The following is an 18,185-nucleotide window of genomic DNA, read 5'->3' on the forward strand; positions in this document are numbered from 1 at the left end:
CTACTTCCATTACTCTCTCCTGGAAGACCAGGGATCAGCATCACCCGCCCATTCAGAAACCTCATTTGGGTGGGAGACGGAGAGCAGATGGCCAGCCTCAGGGAGAGCCACGTAGGCAGCGCAGAGGCTCAGCTTCCACACCAGCACTGAACTTTATGGAACTCTCAGAGGGATCCAATTCCCTGCCTGTCTCAAAGATCGGATAACCAAGCTCTGAGGAGTCCAGTCGCGGCCAGAAGCAGGAGGCAGATGACAAGCCCACATGGCTAAGAACCACCCTTCTTGATGAGCCTGAAATGATGGGGTTACACCAAAAAGTGAATGGCAGTCATCTCCTGGTGGTAGAATCTGCAGGATTTTTAGTTCTTCCTTTTTATTTGCCTAAATTTTCTACAACGAACATGTGGTGCTTCCGCAGCGAGAAAACTATAACTTGTTTCTGTATTTCAAGATGTTGGAAGAATTCAAAGGAGTCTCTCTTTGAATTAATTTTCAGGGTCAAGTTACTCACCACCTCTGAAAGAAATTAAACTGGTGTTTAAAAAAAAAAACCTGCCTTTTCATTTCCTCCTCCCGCCCCTCTGTTGAGCAAACAAGCCTTTGTATAAGCCAACGGTCCCTAAGTATACATCCTGTACCTGTCTGTGGCTGGTACCAGGTAGGGTGAGGCGCTCCCCTACTTACCATGGCCATGACTCTCTGTCGGGATCAGAGTTCAGCCCGCCTTGAAGAAGCTCCTCTGTGAGAAAAGCAGAGGGGAAATTACTGTGGTGAGGGAGTGTCATTAAAATCATTAATCGGGATAACTTGTAGTTTGCATGAACTGAAGCCATAGGGAAATAACACCCAATTTCATCAAAAAGCCAGCTACTGATTAGCCAAAGATACAAGGGCCAGGTTAATAATTAAAGAGAAACTGTTTGAACGGGCAAGTTTACTACACCAGCAAAAGACGTACCTGCTCTTCTGTCTGGAGATCCGCGTTACAGAAATGATTCCTATTGTGTCGTTAGGGTGAAGTACATATTTGTACTCAAGCCTAACCTAGATTTTGAACTGTATGCTCTAGTGGATCAGAAGAGGTGTCTCTCTGGAGAGAAGAGACAATCCAACTGCATCAGGGAAAAGTACTTCACCCCCTCTTCTATTCTGTGTACATGCGCACGTCTGTGTGTGTGCGTGTGTGATGACAGGTCAGCGGCCCAACCAGCATTAGATTCTTTTCATTTCCCAGTGATCACTTTCACTGCCACCATCTCAGGACTTAGAGGGGCTTCTTCCCTTTAAGCTGCAGCCTTCCACACTCAGCTTTGTCCTTAGTTCTCTTTGGCACTCCCTCCCTCATCAAAAAGACTTGAACCATCACACATTTATTCAGTCATTCAGAATGCAAGCATTGTCTTTACTGTAGACTAGGACCCTTGGGGGGTTCTCATGACATAGAGGCAGGCCTCTGAGGGGCAGGCCCACTGGCTTCCTGTCTCCATATCTAGGTCCTATGGAAAAGGCTCCTTTCCTAAGCATTTAGTTAGATCCTTGATACTCAAACAAGCAGAAGCATGAGCATCACCTGCAAGCTTGTTAAAAATGCAGAATCTCAGGCCTCCCCCAGACCTATTCCCAGACTCTGCATTTTAGCAAGATTCTCCGAATATTTGTCTGAACGGCAGTTTGAGAAGCCCTCACCTAGACAGTTCTACCAAGCAGCACTTTTCAATTATTTCCCCAGAATAACTAAATCCTTCTTAACCCACTTTCCTACTGATTAGGTCATGTCTGGTCACATTCAGTCTTCATCTTCCAGCTTCCCTTATGCTCAGCTCCACTCTTCCTTGTTTCCCATCACTCCTTGCAGACTCGCCTCATATCACACAGAAGGTCAATCCCTTCCTAAGGGGAAATGGTTCTGGGGCACAGCCTGGACAAAGGTGCAGGGGTGGGAACGAGCAGTGGCTTCAGGGACAATGAGGACAGGAGGCTGCTGGAGCAGAGGGCTCATTCCAGGGAAGGCTCAGAGATGAGACTGGAAAAGCAGCTGGGGAACTGATTAGTAAGGGCCTTGAATGCCCAGCTGAGGAGTCTGACATCACACTGTAGGTAAAGCAAAAACAGGGGAAAGTGTTTGGTTCTTCCAGAGAAATGATGTAATAAAAGACACGCTTTAGCAAGTGACTATACCATGGGGTAGATCGGAGTGAGAGATAAGGGCTCAGGAAGGCATAAGATTCCACTACAGGAACAGACAGGCCGAGGCAAATGCCTCGGTAGGGTGTGGCACCTGGAACAGGATATACACAGGGGACCTTTGGAAGGGAGACTTTACTAGATTTAGTGGCTCATGGACTATACGGATTTAATCACCAAACATTCATAAAGCCCCTCTATATTCCAGGCACTGTTCTAGCTGACAGAGATAATACAGTGACTAAGACAAGGAACCTGCCTTCAAGAAGCTCACACTCCACCAGGACAGACAGACGACAAATAAACAAATGAATATATAAGACAACTGCAGATACCAGTAAATGAGAATACAACAGGATAATGGTATAGAATGGGAATCAGTACACTACAGCTCATGGGCCCAATTCTGTTTTTGTACGGTCTACTAGCTAAGAATGGTTTTTACAGATTCAATGGTTGACAAAAAAAACCAAAAGAGTAATATTTCATGACATGTGAACATTACATAAAATTCAAATTTCAGTGTTCATAGGTAAAGACTCATTGGAGCACAGCCACAGCCATTGGTTTACATATCGTCTGTGGCTGCTTTCATGCTACAATGGCAGAACTGGGTAGTTATGACAGAGACTGTGGGGTTCACAAAGCTGAAAATACTTAATATCTAGTCCTTCACAGAAAAAGTTCACTGACCCCTGGTAGGCAGGATGACATGATCAGGTTACTGGAAAGGAGCTGGCCTGGAGAGGGTGATCAGGGAAGTCATCTCCAAGGAGATGACATCCAAGCTAAGACCTGAATGAGAAGGAGGTGGTGGCCATTCACAGTTCTGGAGGAGAACCGTTTCAGGTAGAGGGAGCAGTTAGTGCAAAGGCCCTGAGGCAGGAATAAACTTACTGTGTTTCAGGGATAGACAAAAGCATCAAGAACAAGGGCCAGAGTGACAGGAGATGGGGCTGGAGTGGGCCAGGACCATCTGTGGGGCAGGAAGGGGTGCCTCTTTCTCATTTGCCCAGAATGTGCTAGGGGAAGCCATGAGCAGGGCTGCTTGAGACTTTCATGGGCCTTAGCCACTCCTTCACCTGGAGGCCCTGGCTCACATCATATGAATTATCAAAATGCATCCATATCCCTCATTAAGTATAACTGATATGTGAGTTGGACTGAGTTGCTGCTGATTGGTTGATGACCTGGCATACACAGCTTTTAGGAGCAAGGGCCCGCCCTTTGCTTCCATGTGGTTTTGGAATCAATGACAACCAGTGAGGAGGCAGGGAATGGGGACTCCTCCCCAAGAAGCCAGCCTTTAATATGAACACTTCTGGTCCTTTTTACCACATCAAGAAACAGAAAGACCGCTTGAGCAAAGCCTTCTGGAAATACTGAGAGCCATTATTCAACGAGCTAGAAATATTTTACTACAGGAAAAAAAGGTATCATACTGGAACACGGGGTGCTTTTTAGCCAGACAATTTATTTTGAAACTTGGACAGCACACAGTATAAGTCCATTTATACACAGACAGCTGTTGCATATTTATTATTTACTAGTACTAACTGAGTTTCTAAATAGATTATAGAAATGAATGCAGACAATGGTACTCCGTGTTTCTTTCATTAGATATCGATAATATATGTAAAGTTAATCCACACAAACGCTTCCTAGCACAGCGTCTGGCACTGAGGAAGGTCTCAATTACTCTCGGCAAGGAAGGGGGGAGCGGAAAGGAGGGGAAGAAATCACATACACCCCTCCCCGGACACAGAATGGCTGTAGGCCTCTTCTTAACTGCACAAAATGACCAGCCCCCAAACAATAAAGGCCTTTCTCCCTGAAGCTCCATCTGTAAACGTCCTCCCACCCTTTCCACCGCCCTGCAAAGCCAAGGATTCTTTACAGGAATCCTTTTCTGCCTCTGCTTCCTTGATTCACTCTTTCTCTCTGAAGGCTGGCCTACAATTCCATAATCTGAACAATATCACCAAGTTCCCAATGACTCAGACTTTGTGTTGGTTTTTTAAAAACTCCTTTGCTGCTCACAGGTGGGGAAAATAATTAGCAACTGTGCCTCAGTTTTTACATCTGTAAAAGGCAAACACACTCAGGTTTGAGCACGGCTCCAATGGCCCTAAAAGCATCAGGACTCTTCAAGATGGAAAGGTAAAGACTGAAGGGACCATATGTTAGTGATGTCTGAAAAAATCTAAGGGTTATGCAGTTTGTGGGCGGGAAACTACACTCCTTCATAATATTGGAACTCCACAACTAGAGCCCATGATAGGGCTCCCGACGATCTGAAGACATAGTTTTAGAGCAACTGAAACACAGCTGGGAAGTACACATAAGAGATCTACCCCAGCAGCAGTTACATAAAGGATTAATAAGTTGTAAATAAGTCCGACCTATTTCAGAGAAGATTACATAAATTTGCACACATAATTTATGATGGATTCATAAAGAAAAATTAGGCATGTCAAAAAAACATCCCTACTTTAATCTCCATAATATATAAAGAACTCACACAGCTTAACAACAAAAAATCAAACAACCCAATCGAAAAATGGGTAGGGGACATGAACAGACATTTCTCCAAAGAAGATATAAGGATGGCCAATAGACACATGAAAAGATGCTCATCATCACTAATCATCAGGGAAATGCAAATTAAAACTACACTAAGATATCACCTTATACCTGTTAGAATGACAAAAATATCCAAAACCAAGAGTGACAAATGTTGGAGAGGTTGGGGAGAAAAAGGAACCCTCATACACTGTTGGTGGGAATGCAAACTGGTGCAGCCACTATGGAAAACAGTATGGAGATTTCTCAAAAAGTTAAAAATAGAAATACCATATGACCCAGCCATCCCACTACTGGGTATCTATCCTAAGAACCTGAAATCAGCAATTCCAAAAGTCCCATGCACCCCTATGTTCATCGCAGCATTATTCACAATAGCCAAGACGTGGAAGCAACCTAAGTGCCCAGCAACTGACAATTGGATAAAGAAGATGTGGTATATATATACAATGGAATACTACTCAGCCATAAAAAGGACAAAATCGTCCCATTCACAACAACATGGATAGACCTTGAGGGTATTATGTTGAGTGAAATAAGCCAGATAGAGAAAGATGAACTCTGCATGATTCCACTCATAGGTGGAAGTTAACATATGGACAAAGAGAACTGATCAGTGGTTACCAGGGGAAAGGGGGGTGGCGGGAGGGTACAAAGGGTGAAGGGGTGCACCTACAACATGACTAACAATAACGTACAACTGAAATTTCACAAGGTTGTAAACTATCATAATCTTAATTAAAAAAAACAAAAAACAAACAAAAAAGAACACATCCCTACTTTTTTCCAGTTCGATGTCCAGAAGGATAATTATTTCACTATCCCGCAAATTGTCCTATTGTACCCTGCTAGAAATTGGCAAGCCAGGTGCTGACTCAAGTACAAAGTTTCTTATGTCCCCATAGCAGACTGCAGGTCCGTGGAACAAGGGCCTCTGACTTCAAGCAATATTTCAGTATGCCACACGTGGAGGCAGCAATGCGGTGTATTCCTCCCCGCTCACCCAGAACTTGGAGAGCAGGCAAATTAGATTGTTCTTTGAGCATTAAACGATTAAAATCAGCAAATCACTATCAAAACAAAGATATGTAAACTCATTTCAAAGATAAAGAATGGCTCCTGGGATGAAGCCAGCTTGCTGAAAGGCATTAGCATATTTAAAGAAAAACTGTGACCAGCAATGCAAGTTCCACGCAAAACCCTCAGAGAGGTTCCTTTGAAATATTCATCAAAGCCCTGTCCTAAGGAAAGGGTGGGGTGGCCCCAGGATCCAACGGTCCAGGGTCAGATATTTCCCCACTGTGAAGACGAATTTTACCCATCTAAAACCCTCTGTTCTGATTCCATGGTTGCCAGGCAACCTCTGGACTAGAGTGTGGGTTCCCATGTGGATCTGTCTACAAAGTCCTGGAGCAGGAGAATTTTTGTCTAAGTAACAATTACATTTCTCAATGTAAATAAATAAATTAGCAGCGTGTGTGTTTGTGTGTGACACATGCGTGTGCAGGTGTATGGTCAGCCTGTAAATATGAACCTGTCCCTGAGACTTGAACCCCTTCTTGGTGGGCTGATGAATACAACCTCTCTGGTCCTGCTGGATGTGGCACCATGATGAATTCACCCCAGTACCAGATGCTCTCTTTGAAACTCCAGCTTAACTGGATGGCCTCCATTCAGACTCACAACATTGACCCACATCCCAGGACAGGCAACGGGAACGTTCATTATGAAGGGATTTGCTGTCCTTGTGGCACATTCTTACTGAATCCCTCTCTTCCCCAAAGATCACATGTGAGTGAGTCATTCACCATTTTTCTTTGGTACATGGTTTCATTTTACATCCCACGGGATGACAAATTTAAACTTTTAGGCTGTGGATTTGTGGAGGGTGTGCCTGGGCCCCACCCAAGACTAAAGGCTTTCAAAACTGTCTATGAAGTAGGAAAATGAAAGCAACTCTTTTTCCTTGGAACTTAGATCCTTCTAAAGGTAAAGGAAGTTTTGTTGCAACCATGGGGTCTGAGTCTGGAGAAATAAGCATTTTCAAACATTTAATCAAAGGCAAGATGTGTAAGATAAATGAATGCAGACAAATTTGGAAACCTGCCTGCTAACCATCTTAGGAAAGGATCTATTCCAACCCAGCACCTGGCAGGTAACTTATTTATTTACTTATTTTTTTAAAGATTGGCACCTGAGCTAACAACTGTTGCCAATGCTTTATCTCCCCAAATCCCCCTAGTACATAGTTGTATATCTTAGTTGCAGGTCCTTCTAGTTGTGGCATGTGAGATGCCACCCCTACGTGGCCTGACACGCGGTGCCATGTTCATGCCCGGGATCCGAACCAGTGAAACCCTGGGCCGCTGCAGCAGAGCGTGAGAACTTAACCACTCGGCCACGGGGCCAGCCCCTGGCAGGTAACTTATTGACAGTCTTTCATCCAAATTTTAGCCACTTATTCACAGCATTGGGGGGACAATAATAATAGTAATTTCAATCTATAAATAATAGAAAACACATATTTTATACACAATTTAAAATATCCCCACTCCTTCTCTACCATTCTCACATCATGCCAAAGTCTATTAAAGGTTTTACTCCAACAATTCCTTTGTCCAAAAGGCAGTGAGAAGGAGGGGAGGAACATTTACTAAACGCTCCTCTACATTTTCTTAATCTACCCAATAACCTTTACAGTCATAATTATCATCTCCACTTTACAAACCAGCTGGATGATAGAATAACGAAAGCTGGCTATGGTGAGTTCTATATTGTATTAAGAGATATGATTAGGGGCCAGCCCAGTGGCGCAGCAGTTAAGTTCACATGTTCCGTTTCGGGTGGCCCGGGGTTCACTGGTTCGGATCCTGGGTTTGGACGTGGCACCACTTGGCAAGCCATGCCGTGGCAGGTGTCCCAAATATAAAGTGGAGGAAGATAGGCATGGATGTTAGCTCAGGGCCAGTCTTCCTCAGCAAAAAAAAAAGAGGAGGATTGGCAGCAGATGTTAGCTCAGGACTAATCTTTCTCAAAAAAAAAAAAAAAAGAGAGAGATAAGATTAGAAAAATGAAAAGAGCACTGAGGTAGCCTAAATGATAACTGGGAGAGGTGGTTGGGTCCTGCACTCTTAGTTCAATGTGTGCCTAACTAAATGTCTTTCTACTTCACATAATACCTCAGTTTCCCTAGGCACAAGCTTCAAGTAGGGTACAAACCAAAGCATATTCTAATAAACTTTATAAATGTGTAGCTACCTTACTTTGTTTCTCTGGTATTCAGTTTGCATAGTACAGTGTTTCAGATTTTCCTAAGTGATTTTCTTTTCTTATGTGAGCAACTTCTAGTGCCACCTGTGGACTGGAGACCTTTGGAATTCTGGTTGGCTGGCCTTTTTGTCATTGGTGGTATTTTTTAACTATTCTGCCTTGGTTTTTTTTGGTGAGGAAGATTGGCCCTGAGCCAACATCTGTTGCCAATCTTCCTCTATTTTATGTAGGATGCTGCCACAGCGTGGCTTGACGAGCAGTGCTAGGTCTGTGCCTGGGATCCGAACCTGCGAACCCTGGGCTGCCAAAGCAGAGCACACGAACTTAACCACTATGCCACCCGGCTGGCCCCTATTCTGCCTTTTAAGCGCAGACAAACTGTTTAGATTCCCCTCCTCTCAGGCCAGTGACCACAGAAACAAGAAGTGGATGTACTGGTAATGCCGATTATTGCTCACAGTCATGGGACTGATATGACAGTTTAACTGATGTTTCATGCACGTTCATTCACTCATGCAATAATATCTGAATGCCTGCCCCATGACCAATACCATTCTAGGTGCTAAAAGGCACAATTTAAATTTCCATCTATATACCCTTTATGCAGAAAATTATCCCCTATGTCTTGTCTGTTCAAGAATAACTTATCATGAAAAAAATATCCTGGAAGCTGTTGGCAATGAGGTCGTTGCACTTCCTTCCCACTGCGAGGGTGTGATACAACCTCTCTGAATGGTCATCTCCCAGCCGTCAGTCATCCTCCCTCTGGTCACGGGGCTCCCTCCTCCACGGGGCAGGCTTTGCCACTGCTCGGGAAAGATGGCCTTGTGGTCCTTGTTCTGTGCACTGGAGCTAGAGGGAGTTTATTTTTAAATAAATATTTATTGACTACTTAGTTATATGAGTGCCAGGTGCTCTTATCAATATTGTATCATTTTGTCCTCTCATTGTCCAATGAACTCGGCATGGTAACTTAAGTTTTAGAAAAGTCAAGTACAGCACCCAGGGTCACTCATGTAGTAGGTGATAGGAGCTGTGTTTTCACAGCTCCGTCTGACTCTAGAAAGCATTGTATCATGCCAGGCCAAATGCATGCGTACGTACATGTGTGTGTAATTATGTATAAAGGCAGGTGACAATACTAGAAGCTTTTAGGGTCATAACGGAATAAAAACTTTAAATTGTCACTTTTTTTGCTGAGCTAAACGTTTTCTTGTTCTTCATATCTTTAACAAGCTGCATGCAAAACAAAACAAAATAAAACAACAACAAAAATACTCCTCTCCCAGACTAACCTGGTGGACACTGGACCACACTTTGACTGGCAGACAGCTCCCAATCGAAAGTGTTGACCCAAGGCTGGGGGCTGTTTGCAGAGCGAGGACAGCTCCAACCCCACACATGTCTGCCCTAGTTCAGCCATCCGGCCTTTCTGGTGGGAGAACAATGCAACACGGTTCCTGACAGTGCCTCTCGGAGCAGACACGTGGTCAGAGTCGTGCCATCTCCAGTTGAGAGGGACATAAAGATTCCATCCAGGCACACTCTGTACTCACCCCCGCCCCATAACAGGGCCCAGCATCCTGAGCTCAGTGCAGGAGGGAGGTCATGGCTGATTCAACCACAACATAAAAGTGCCCAAAGTGCAGCCCGCTTCAGAGACGGACCGATGCCTCGCGCCCTTGGGGTAGTCTGAATCCAGTGTCCAAGGAGGTTAGAAGCAATGACCCCATTTGGTTATGTTTATCCTAGTGCCAGCAAGAGTAAGACTATCCAGTGTAGAGCAGTAGAGGGAGAGAGAAGGAATGCCAGAAATAGCTCTTCTAGCTTATGCTAAGAACAGAAAACATTTTGGGCTTTCATTCAAAGCCTAAGATGGGTTTGGCGCAGCTATGACATGTTTTCTCAAGCCCTAGATGGCAGTTACTTATGCTGTCAGAGGCAGTGCCCCTCTAGACTTTAAAATACAACCATTCTTTTCATCTCACAGAGTTGATTTTCCCCTATTTCTGATCAAAATGTCAAGCAAACCAGAGGTGAGAGAGCAATTCCAAGGCTGAGAGGTAAGGAAACAGCCCTGTCTCCAGGTAAGGGGTGGGTCCATCAGGCACCAGTGAAGGTGCTGTCTTAGAATTCAGACAATGTGAGGACAACGATCTTGCCAGATGACGGACACACACAGGACCTCATTGACTTGGAGGCCAAAAGAACCATAAGGTAAATCTGGTTTGACATGTTGGTAGATGTGAAAGTAGGTGTGTATACCACAGATGTTTTTAATATGGGTAGAGTTGGTAACCCACACCTTAAACAGCTCACTAAACAGGTAATGCTAGAACATGTAGATGTGGTTACTTGGAGAGAATAGTAATAAAAAGAATAGCTAACATTTGTTGAGTACATAATGGGTGCACCATTCTAACTACTTCATATGATGTAATAACTTGATGAACCTTTGCAACAACCCTATAAAGTAACCATTGTTACTAATTCCGTCTTACCAATGAGGAAACTGAAGTACAGAGAGATTATAACTTGCCCCAAATCATGTAGCTAGGAAGTATGTGTAGGAGAGTTATAAACTTGAGTGGTTGGGTTCTGGGCTCCAGACACTTTGTTATGGACGTAGGGTGATGTGGAAGGAAGGATGATTCAAAGGAGGGAAGAGTTCCTGCCTATCTGAATGGCCATCATGTAAAATTAGCAACTAGGCTGTGAAGTTGGCGACACCACCCTCCAACTAGATGATCACACAGGAAGGCCAACCAGTTGTTCACACAGGAACCCCAACCAGTTGTTCACACAGGAATCCCAACTAGTTGTTCATACAGGAACCCCAACTAGTTGATCACAAGCTACTAGCGTTGATCTCCAGGTCTCGTCTGTTCTAGTACCAGGGATTCTCATATGTCCAACCGCATCTGGGTCACCCCTGGCCTCTCCTTACGAATCACAAACTGCAGGCCGCCATATCCTGAGACTCAAATTCCAAGGTTGACCAGTACTCTCGATATCTTCTCTTGTCTCAGCAATCACAAGTCTTGGGGATAAAACAGGAGGAGCACCTCATCAGAAAAAAGAACACTAAGTCTAGCATCTGGTCTTTCTCTTACAATCTTTCCCAGAGAAACTAAAATTCACTCCATCCTTCTTTACAAAATCCTGGTGATGCAGGAAAGGAATACGCAGACTGGACCCAAATGAGAAACAAAAGTACAGGAGGTAAGAGATTTGCAGTGAGTCAGTGAGAAGCCCAGACAAGTGGCCAGGCTTCCCATTGTTTTATTTGCCTGTAGGTAGGAAAACAGGCATTATGCAGACCAGTCTTTTCCTTACTAACACCACCACCTGTTTGCCTATGAGGGAAGAAAACTCTCTTCCCAGATGAACAGGAAAAGCAGCTGAGTCTACCTTCATAGATGACACTGGTTTCAACTTTGGAGACCTGGAAGTGAGCAGAGAAGAAACACTGCTCTCTTAAATGTCACATTTTATTCTGACGCCTCTCATGCCCTGCAAATATGTGAGGGCTAGCTCTGTGGACAATTCCCCCTCCCCCTGGATCAGCCACGCCCTCAGTGGGCCAGGGCAGGGCTCTATTTCCAAATCTTTCCAGACTTCAAGCTGACTCTGGCAGAAGAATACAAAAACAGAACAGTTAAAATTCTTCCACAGTGAATATCTGATTCACATAGGGAACTTGCTATTTCTGATGAAGCCCCTCCCAATTCTTCATTAAAAACCTCATGGAGGCATGGGGAGGCAAGGGAAGAAACTCATGACAAAACAAAAAAGACTGCGACTGACATGAGATAAAGTCAGAAGCTGAGAGGAAATGAAACTAACTTAAGGCAGATGGAGTGTGTGTGTGTGTGTGTGTGTGTGACAGTGGGGATACGGGTTATAACTCTCCATCAGCTGTCTGATGTAGAGATCTATTCAGAAAACCCCATCCCAGCCCACCCTCCTGAGTTGAGGAGCTGTGAGGTGGACCCATTACTGACCCTATTCACCCCCAAACTAGCCAAGGGGTGTTGGGGTGGATACTGTGGTGGCAGAGTGGATGTCGGAAAAGACAACCGATGAGAAGACCCCTGGCAGAAATGCATGCTGGGATGTATATACACATATTTAGCTCAGAGAATCAGGCATTGGAGATAGGAGAAGCTGCTACCTTGGAGAGGCAGAGGGGAACAAAGAGAAAACCAGCTAGAAACTGGGAATTGGACCAGGCACTGTATCACTTTCTCTCCTGCTCAAAGCCAATGCCAACACAGCAAGGTGGAAAGGGTGAGACTAAGGTGTTCTGTTCACCATGTCTTTTGACAGACACAATCTATCCCCAAGCTGAACAATGCAGCAGCCACAGCCACAGGGAGTTACTGAGCAACTGAAATGTGGCTAGTGTGACTGAGAAACTGAATTTTTAATTTCGTTTAATTTTAATTAAATTTAAATTTTAAAACTGAAGCGGTATAAGGCATTTTTCCATAACACACAACTTTAATGTTTTGGTCCTGCTACGTTTATTTCACTTTCACATCACACTGTGTAGTGCACACGTCAGGCATGCCATCTTTTCTAGTCTTACACCTAACCACATCACCAATCCAGTCGGTATCAACAGAGTTATCCACTTGGAATGATATTTTTCTATGCACTGATGAAACATTTTTAATGTGTTTATTTGAATATGTGTTACAGACAGCACGAGTTACAGTGATATTTATATAAATTGTAATTTGTCATTAAATTTAAATACTTTTTTTTTTTTTTTTTTTGCAGAGGAAGATTTGCCCGGTGCTAACACCTGCTGCCAATCTTCCACTTTTTTTGCTTGAGGAAGATTAGCCCTGAGCTAACATCTGTGCCAATCTTCCTTTATTTCGTATGTGGGTCACCACTAGAGCATGACTGACAAGTGCAAACCTGGGTGCAGGTTTGCACCCAGGATCTGAACCTGGGCCGCCAAAGCAGAGCGTGCCAAACTTCACCACTATGCCACGGGGCTGGCCCCTAAATACTTATTTCAGTTATAACAAATTATTTTCTAGTTTGAAAAAAACGATTACGGACACATTTTAAAATTTTAAATGGAGGCATGTTACTGATGTGGAATTACATGGAGAGGCAGAAGCATTAAGACTGGTAAGTAAAGAAAGAGAGACTGAACTGGAACAGGAGTTAGTGAATTAACATGGGCAGATGTAGTTTTAAAAGTGATATGCTTTTCATTTTAAAGTCAAATCAATTCTAAAAAAGATGAACCAGTTTTTTTAATGTGGATGCAAATATTAAAGCAAAATTATTTTTGGTACTCAGTTCAGATACTGGAAAACTTTTACGTATGTTCAAAACAATTTGGGTATGTAAATCTATGTGAAAACTCAATTTTATGAAATCTAAATACAGATCAAGTATTTCTGATGAAAATTTAGCCTTCAAATTCAGATGTTCTGTCAGCATAAAATATACACCGGATTGTTAAGATTTAGTATGAAAAGAAGACTGTAAAATATCTCATTAATAATTTTTCCCACGGCCGAGTGGTTAAGTTCGCACGCTCTGCTGCAGGCGGCCCAGTGTTCCGTTGGTTCGAATCCTGGGCACGGACGTGGCACTGCTCATCAAACCACGCTGAGGCGGCGTCCCACATGCCACAACTAGAAGGACCCACACCGAAGAATACACAACTATGTACCGGGGGGCTTTGGGGAGAAAAAGGAAAAAAAAAATCTTAAAAAAAAAAAATTTTGCATACTGATTACATGTTGGAATGATAATACTTTGGATCTATTGGGTAAAATAATCTATATTATTAAAGCTAATTTCACCTGCCTCTTTTTACTTTTTAAAACGTCACTACTAGATAATTCAAACTTACATTTGTGGCTCGCTTTCTATTCCTATTGCATAGCACTGCTCTGCACATATTTCACCTTGCTTAGTAATAATCAGATCTACTGTCCAGCACTTATTTTATTCTGTATCAGATACTATTCTAAACACTTTATGTGAATGATCAGATTATCTCTTTTAAATCTCACAAAAAAACCTATCTTCTTAATGCATTCATTTACCCATTTGTTTAAAAAAGCAAGAAAAACACAATGTGGACCTAGGACAAAATGCTAGAGAACAAGGGGAAGGAAACAAAGCCTGGAATATTTAAAGGAAAAGCCTATCCCTGAAAATAATCCACTTCATTATTCAGAAGAAACATTCAGGGAACTCTTGGGCATCCTCAATATTTGGCAGAATAACAGCATTCTAAATAGGAGGAGAAAAATGACTAGCACAGGAATATCAATTAATCCTTTGAGACTAAAGATTTTGGCTTAAATATTCCGTACTCAGCACATCAAGGCCAAGATTAATTTTCTATGATCACTCTTTTCCTCCTTTTCTCTATTTAATCAAGAGGCAAGAGATTTTAGATTTTTAAAACACACAAGTATATTTAAGAGGGCTTACCAAATCATATCTAAGTATCATTCTTTTCACTACTATTGGGTTTCAACTAAAAAAAAATTTTTTTTCATAAAATAGAATCCTCCAGCAGGAATCCTTCTAAAAGAAATGGAGACTATTTGCAGAGATCATAGACAATTGAATATTAACACTTCAGGAAATCACAGAAAAGATAAAACAGAAAATACTGGTTAGCTATTTAAAAATAACCTTTATTTTTAAATTTTACCGATAATAAATGTACATGGCATAAAATTTGTTATTTGGTTTTATGTCTCTTTTAGCAACTCAGGATTTTATGGTGGTGCCGATGAAGTATGGAGCCTGGAGAGTGAGTGCTAATTCTACCTGCCACTCCTAACCTCTCCTTTCCTCCCGCTGTTACCTAATCTAATAAACTTGTTTCCCAAACCCAGCAGAATGTGGGGAGAGGCAACATTTTCCATTGTAATGCTGAAAATGATGGATCTTTGCACTGCCTTCGAAAAGATTAACTTTCATAGAATTTTACAGACTGTAAGGCCCTTAGCAATCATCTACCCCCCCTTTCATTTTATTTTGTAAGTTATTAAATCAACTGTAAGCACGGAAAAGGACATTTTAAACAATGTAACTTAGCATTTGCTTGGATTTTCTGTTTGTTCCAATCTTTTAGAACATCTGTAATCTCAGTATGCATATAATTTTGTGTTCCACTCTCTCCTCTTAATCTTTCACATGCTACACAATCACCATATTTATCATTTCAATAAATTTACACTCTTCCATCATATTGATATAACTTATTCAATGTCCCTACTATTGGTTGTTCAGATTTTTTATACCATGACTACAATCTCCATAATGAGTTTTGTAGATGTTTTATTCTCCTTTTGACCTATTCCTTACAATATCTGAAAATTATGAACACTTCCCTTTGCTCTTCAAAGTTACAAAGCTATCCAAAGCCCAGCCAGCTATAAGCTTGCTTTATTTATTTATAATTTAATATTTAGGTATAATATTAAACTTTATCATTGGTTTAACTTGCTTTTTAAAATCAGCAGTAGGAACACTGAATCTTACTTTTTTTCCTACTAGTATCCTTATTTGTGAATTATGTTTGTATTTTTTGCCCATTTTTTAGGATCTTGCTGCTTTACTAACATATTTATAGAAATTACGTATACATTGTAAAATTTAACATTTTATACTTAAAGTTTATTATTAGGTATTTTTCCAATTTTAATAGTCTCCTTTTAGTATACTCAAAATCTGGAAGAAAAATGTTAAATCATACCTATCCATCTTTTCCTTTGTACTCCTCCCTGTTATTCAATAGTTAGAAAAGTCTGTTTTTGGGTGAAATGCTGATAATTGTTAAGTTGGGCGTTGAATACGAACATGGGGGTTCATTCTGCTATTCTCTCACTTGGCTGTATGGTGGAAAATGTCCATAATACAAATTTTTTAAAAAAGTCTCTCTTCCCCATTGCTAGAAAAATCACTTTATTTTATTTCCACTAGTTTTTCTCCCACCCCTTTCACGTTCCAGTTGAGGAAACTCTTGCCCAGGAGGATAAGTCAGTCATTTATCATATGACTCATCTTGTTTCCCACCCACCAAACTCAGCCACAACCTCCTCTTTTTTAGGCACCGCAAAAACGCCCAAAGGCAGTGCTATTTGGAAGGGGCTAGAATTCAATTAAAAGAAAGTTTCGTTGGAAGATCTCAAATAGCTAACGCTTTATTCCTCCAAACTTACTCCAACTCTGCCCCACCAACAAGGCACGGTAAGACCAGAGGGGTCCTGAAGAACTTCACAAATGGCTCTCCAAGGAAAGAAAACCCTGATTTGTAGCTATTTCTTTGGCGTAAATTTTTTTTTAAAGATTTTATTTTTTTCCTTTTTCTCCCCAAAGCCCCCCTCCGGTACACAGTTGTATATTCTTAGTTGTGGGTCCTTCTAGTTGTGGCATATGGGATGTCGCCTCAGCATGGACTGATGAGGGGTGCGATGTCCGCGCCCAGGATTCAAACCGGTGAAACCCTGGGCTGCTGCAGCAGAGCGGGCAAACTTAACCACTTGGCCACAGGGCTGGCTCCTGGTGTAAATATTTTTATCATGACCGGTTTCAAGTCACCAATGTGATGTTACCGTACTTAGTAGCTGGGAATAAGTAGGCAGTAGTACACCATTATATAGCATTTCCACCACACAGACAGAATAGACATAAATAACCTCAAGAGCGTATGTAATAGTAAGAGGTAGTAAAATAATTAGAAAGTGATGAGTTGTTTTAAATATAACTTATTTATAAACAGTTATATTTTAATATCATTTATTTACTCCTAAATTCATATAATTTAATTTTAAAATAATGACTATATTTAACAATCAGTTGGCAAAACCCTGGAAATTTAACAATCAGCTTTGATGAGCTGATACAAGGACGCAAAGGATGCTCCAGCACACCACTGTGAGACACAACAGTAACGAAAACAGGATTTCTTTTGTAATTGTAGTAAAACACATATAACGAAATTTACCGTTTTAACTATTTTTAAGTGTAATCTTCAGTGGCATTAACTACATTCACAATGTCATGCTACCAGCACCACTATCCATTCCCAGAAGTTTCCCGTCATTCCAAACAGAAACTGTACCCATTAAACAATAATTCCCCATTTCCTCCTCACCCCAACCACTGATAACCATCATTCTACTTCCTGTCTCTATGAATTTGACTGTTCTAGGTACCTCATGTATGTGGAATCATATAGTATTTGTCCTTGTGTCTGGATTATTTCACTTAGCCTAATGTTCTCAAGGTTCATCCATCTTTGAACATGTATCAAAATTTCATTCCTTTTCAAGGTGAAAGTGGGATTTTAAGGCCAAGATTTAGGGCCACCTTTGCTGCCCAGACAACCATGGTTGGCCTGGAGGGAGGTGTGTGGATGTTACTCCACCGTCTCCCTTCCCAGGAATAAGCCCAGCCCAGATTCACAGTACAGAAGACCCGGGTTCCCATCCACGTATAGCAGAGCCCCGGTGGGGCGGTCCCAGGGCACCTTTAAGAGGAAGCACACAGAATTTGGACAGGGTAGAATGTGCCATGTGCATGATTAGAATCTCACTGTGTTTATCTTTTCAATAGATCCAGAGCAGTATTTCAACCCAAAAGAGGTTCACATAACTCAGTGGTTGTGAAAGTGTGGTCCCCCCACGAAGAGCATCACCATCTACTGGGAACTTGTTAAAACGGCAAATTCTCCAGCTCAACCCTAGACCTACAGAATCCAAAATTCGGGGGTGGGGCCCAGCAATTTGCTTTTTAAGAAGCCCTCCAGGTGATTCCACCTCATGGGCATTTTATTAGCGTACATTCCCACTCTTGATCTTACATCAAGTATAAGGAAAAAGGGGGGAAAAACAAGAGGAATTACATTCATGGAGGGGGGAACCACAACATTAACACTTTTTAAAATGTCTGTATAAATATGACTCAGGGAACGTGTTGGCCAAAGATGATTTAAACACCAGAGTCCTCAAACCACCCACTGCAAACATGCATTACTCCTGGTAAGCCTGATCTGTTATTTTATGAAATCCGTGGAACTGCAAATTCAATTCTCCTCCCACAGGTGAGCGCTAGCACAGGCTGAGAAGATCATTCAGTGCTGCAGACCAGAG

The 18,185-nt window shown here is 42.1% G+C and overlaps 1 protein-coding gene across 1 annotated transcript in view; it reads right to left on the reverse strand.

The window, feature by feature from the left end:
- Positions 1-18,185, reverse strand: part of ANXA4 (annexin A4) — a 60,496-nt gene that overhangs the window by 32,650 nt on the left and 9,661 nt on the right. The window contains exon 2 of the mRNA XM_046662546.1: positions 685-739. Coding sequence (XP_046518502.1) covers positions 685-693 — 9 coding nt within the window. The 5' untranslated portion in view covers positions 694-739. The remainder of the gene's footprint in view (positions 1-684; positions 740-18,185) is intronic.

The sequence above is a fragment of the Equus quagga genome, chromosome 5, assembly GCF_021613505.1.
Source record: "Equus quagga isolate Etosha38 chromosome 5, UCLA_HA_Equagga_1.0, whole genome shotgun sequence".
NCBI classification, from domain to species: domain Eukaryota; kingdom Metazoa; phylum Chordata; class Mammalia; order Perissodactyla; family Equidae; genus Equus; species Equus quagga.